General features: G+C 45.8%; 1 protein-coding gene across 1 annotated transcript in view; it reads right to left on the bottom strand.

The window, feature by feature from the left end:
- LOC123131986 (reticulon-like protein B23) overlaps positions 1-3,518 on the bottom strand; it is a 5,827-nt gene extending 2,309 nt beyond the window's left edge. Inside the window, exon 1 of the mRNA XM_044551725.1 lies at positions 3,234-3,518. Coding sequence (XP_044407660.1) covers positions 3,234-3,406 — 173 coding nt within the window. The 5' untranslated portion in view covers positions 3,407-3,518. The remainder of the gene's footprint in view (positions 1-3,233) is intronic.
- Between the last annotated feature and the right edge of the window lie 177 nt (positions 3,519-3,695).

The following is a 3,695-nucleotide window of genomic DNA, read 5'->3' as shown; positions in this document are numbered from 1 at the left end:
GCCCTGCCGTCCTTGCACGGTCACGTCAGCCCGCTCACCTTTTTCCACGCCCCAGCTCGCCTTTGTCCTCAGCACCGCTCGCCCTTGATCTACCTGGCGCGGCCCAGCCTGCTCCTACCACGTGTGCGGGTCACGGGCACAACGTGCTCCGCGTGCACGGGCGCCATCGAGGCCGACCTCTCCACCCGTGCGTCACTGGATCCATTGGAGGTGAGCTCCTCCAGCAGACTCTACACTGCACACGCTGTCCAACCTCATCGTCCTCTCTGCTCCGTCTTCGTCTACATGATAGCTGGGATCAGCCACCCATTTCCTTGATTGTTGGGCTGAAGGCCCAGGTTGATATCCTTCCGAGCCAGGCCACATACAAGGCAAATGGGCTGCCAACCCAGGCCAGTGCTAACGATGGAGAAGCTGTGCTCCCGAATGTATCCCCTCAACTCCGGTTTTTGGACGGGAAGCTGGGCTAGAGAGTTGAGGAGTTGGAGGGTAACCAAACACACCCTTAAGCTGCACTGGTTTGACATGATGATATAAATGGTTTTATATGACAGTTTTATTTTTGCCAAATTATAATATCAGGAAACTGAATCCCATGAAGCAGGGACGGATCATAGGCGCATTCTTCTTACTGCCCCTTGGATAATTGCCAAATGCATAGGATGAAGGGTCTACACATGTTTGTACCATTTGGAAAATTTGGACAACTTGGTATTCCATTCAATAAGTCAAAAGAGGACTTAGCATTCTATTCCATAAGTAATAGTTCAGCAAAGTAATTTACCAACAGACAAGTAGAAGTGGTGATGTAAGTATTAGGAAATATGCAACTTGTATTTCTAGGGGGCCAAAGGCCAATACACACACACACACACACACACACACACACACACACACACACACACACACAATGTACGTGTGGTAAATATCACAACATTGAGTTTGGAGAGATAAAATCCATGGTGCGCTCTAGTCTGGGCCTTCGTAAAGAAAACCACCAACTGTAGCTCGGGAAGGCACATACTGAAGAGCAATAACCTAAACATGATATTTCCTTTGTGAGCATCTATATTCTTTACTGTTTGTGCACATACATTTTATTGTCATATTAAAACTAGCAGAATACCAAGCTAAAGGAGAGCAAATTGACATCCAAAAAGAGTGACAAAAGAACATGGACAGCGGAGGAGAAGTTACTATTGGCATTCTATATGAAATGAATGATTCGTCTTGGAAATAGATACTGGTACCAGTCCAGATATCTTACCTACATTGAGAAGGAAATGGCTGAAGTACTACCACATGCTGATCTTAAAGAAAATCCGCATATCAAGTCTATAGTTAAGATTTTGAAGAAGCAACTTTCATATGTTCTAGAAATTATGCAAAATGGCACTGGTTTGGATGCGATGACGAGAGGAAGGTAGTAAGTGGAGATAGAGAGACGTATATGGGCTGGGCAAAGGTAAAATATGTTCATTCAATATGTAAAGCAAGCTGCTCTGTTTCATGTTTTTTCATTACAATTCAGTTTCTAATGGAAATTCATGCTCTTTTTTGTGGTCCCGTGAGGGAGCAGGTCCTCTGTACATGAAGCCTATGGTTAATTTTGACAAGCTATATGAGGTCTACGCCAGTGATTCGGCTAAAGGAGGGAGTGCTAAAGGTCCTGGAGAAGAAGAAATTGCAGAAGGTGGATCAACGGTAGATGCAGAAACCTAATAGCCAACCAGACAAGGAGAATCCTCCTGAAACACATGAGAACACAAACCCATCCGGTGGTTCTAGGCCTGGTCGTAAGAGAACATACCCTAATGATGATGCACTTGAGTCAGGTCTTATAAGCATGTGCAATACAACTGTGAAGTTCTTGGAAGCAGAGCAGGAGAATGCAAAAAACATTAATGGTTTACAGAGGCCATTTATGCATGGAGCTGAAGTTCATGAGCAAACATCAGCCAATAGAACCAAATTACTTGATATCCTCCAAAATCTTAAAGATCTCAGTACTGAAAAAGTTGCTATTGCTGTTCGTGTCATTGGGGGTGATCCTGGAAAGACAGAATTTTTCATCAAGTTGCGTGATGATTACAAAGTGGTGTTTGTTCGCCAGGAGCTTGAGGTGGCCAAAAAATAAGTGGATGTCCAGATTTAGGAGTCCACACTCGCAGTTTTGATTTTTAGTTCAGGAACACTAATTGTTTGCTTTTAAACTCATTGTTTGCAACTATTGACGCATGGCAATTTATTTTACATTGTCTTTACGGTGCACCAGTAGTTCAGTTTTGGAGATATGTTGCATCTTCAGTCCATGTTAATACTCTTGGAAAATGATATATTCATATGTTTCATCAAGTAGTGGATTGCCTGATACTTGCTCCATGTCTTTCTTCATATCCTACTACATGGGTATGTGTTTTGATGATCCATGTCTTGCTTCAATTCCTACTAACTGGGACTGTTTCTTGATGATCTGATTGGAAATTGTTTGCTGCCTCAGGTTAGTTGGCCTGAATAGTGGAGGAAGCTGAAATGGCTTGCCTTTCAGCTAACACAAGATTAATTGCAGCAAGTGCACGTGTGTACACTGGCCATCACGTGTTTGGTTGGGGGTAATTAGAGTCAGGGAATGGGAATTAAATGGGTACGAGACTTCAAATCTATTGTTTGGTTAAGGGGATTGGGAATTTATAAAGGAATAGGGATGGGACTTGAGACCCCAACTCCCATCGTTTTATTAACAGTGAGTCAATCTTAACCCTTCATCATAACTTATGTTCACTTCCCTGGTCTAGTCCCTCGTCATTCCCATGAACCAAACAAGGGAATAAAAATTCTTCTCAAATTCCGACACATAATTCCTATCATGCATCAAACAGGGGATTGGAAATAAAACGACTCATCCCATGTCTAATCTCAATACAACTTCCTACACTGAACTCATATTCCCCTTCTCAAATATTGCCAAACGCGCTGACATGTGAAGTTGCAGACCTAGACAATACAGCCGATTCAGTTTGTAGCTACTCAAAGCGTATCTGAACAACTCCAATTCCTAGACCCACCAACCAAACAAAGGAAACTAATTCCCTGTCAAATTCCCACCCCAAACCTCCCCTCCCATAAATTCCCATTCCCTTTTCCCTTAAACTACCAAACACGCCGTAGAAAAAAAAAGGCGGAGCTGAGGCACGGAAGAGACGAGCCGCGCGAGGGGCGAGGGAGGCACTCACGAGATGTGTAGGTGGCGGAAGAGAAGGCCGAGGATGGAGAGGGAGCAGAGGAGGACGAGGAGCACGTCGGCGGCGAGGGACACCGCGCTCGCCCGCCGCACCGCGCAGTGGTAGTAGACCAGCCCCCCGCAGACCGCGCCCACGGCCCAGCGCCAGGATCCTCCCGCCCCCATCGCGGGCGTGGCGTCGACCAAGCTGCCCCCGCCGCCGGCTCGGCTCTGGTGGTGGTGGCGTCCGTCGGTCGCTCTCTCTCTCTATCACACGCGCAGGACACGTATCTTGGACTTGATTGTCATGGGCCGTGATCTTAATTCGGATGGACGCCATAAGCGGGCCAGCGAGGTTCTGTTCGGCGCATGCTGCGCAAAACTTGGGGGAGCCCAGATCGGGCAAGGCCACTGCCTCTCTTTTTTTACTTTTCCTTTTTTTATTTTTCTTACTATTGTTTACACATACAAAAAC

Source organism: Triticum aestivum, chromosome 6A, assembly GCF_018294505.1.
Source record: "Triticum aestivum cultivar Chinese Spring chromosome 6A, IWGSC CS RefSeq v2.1, whole genome shotgun sequence".
Taxonomy (NCBI): domain Eukaryota; kingdom Viridiplantae; phylum Streptophyta; class Magnoliopsida; order Poales; family Poaceae; genus Triticum; species Triticum aestivum.
The sequence above is the reverse complement of the archived record's forward strand: the minus strand, read 5'-3'. Positions and strand labels throughout refer to the sequence as shown.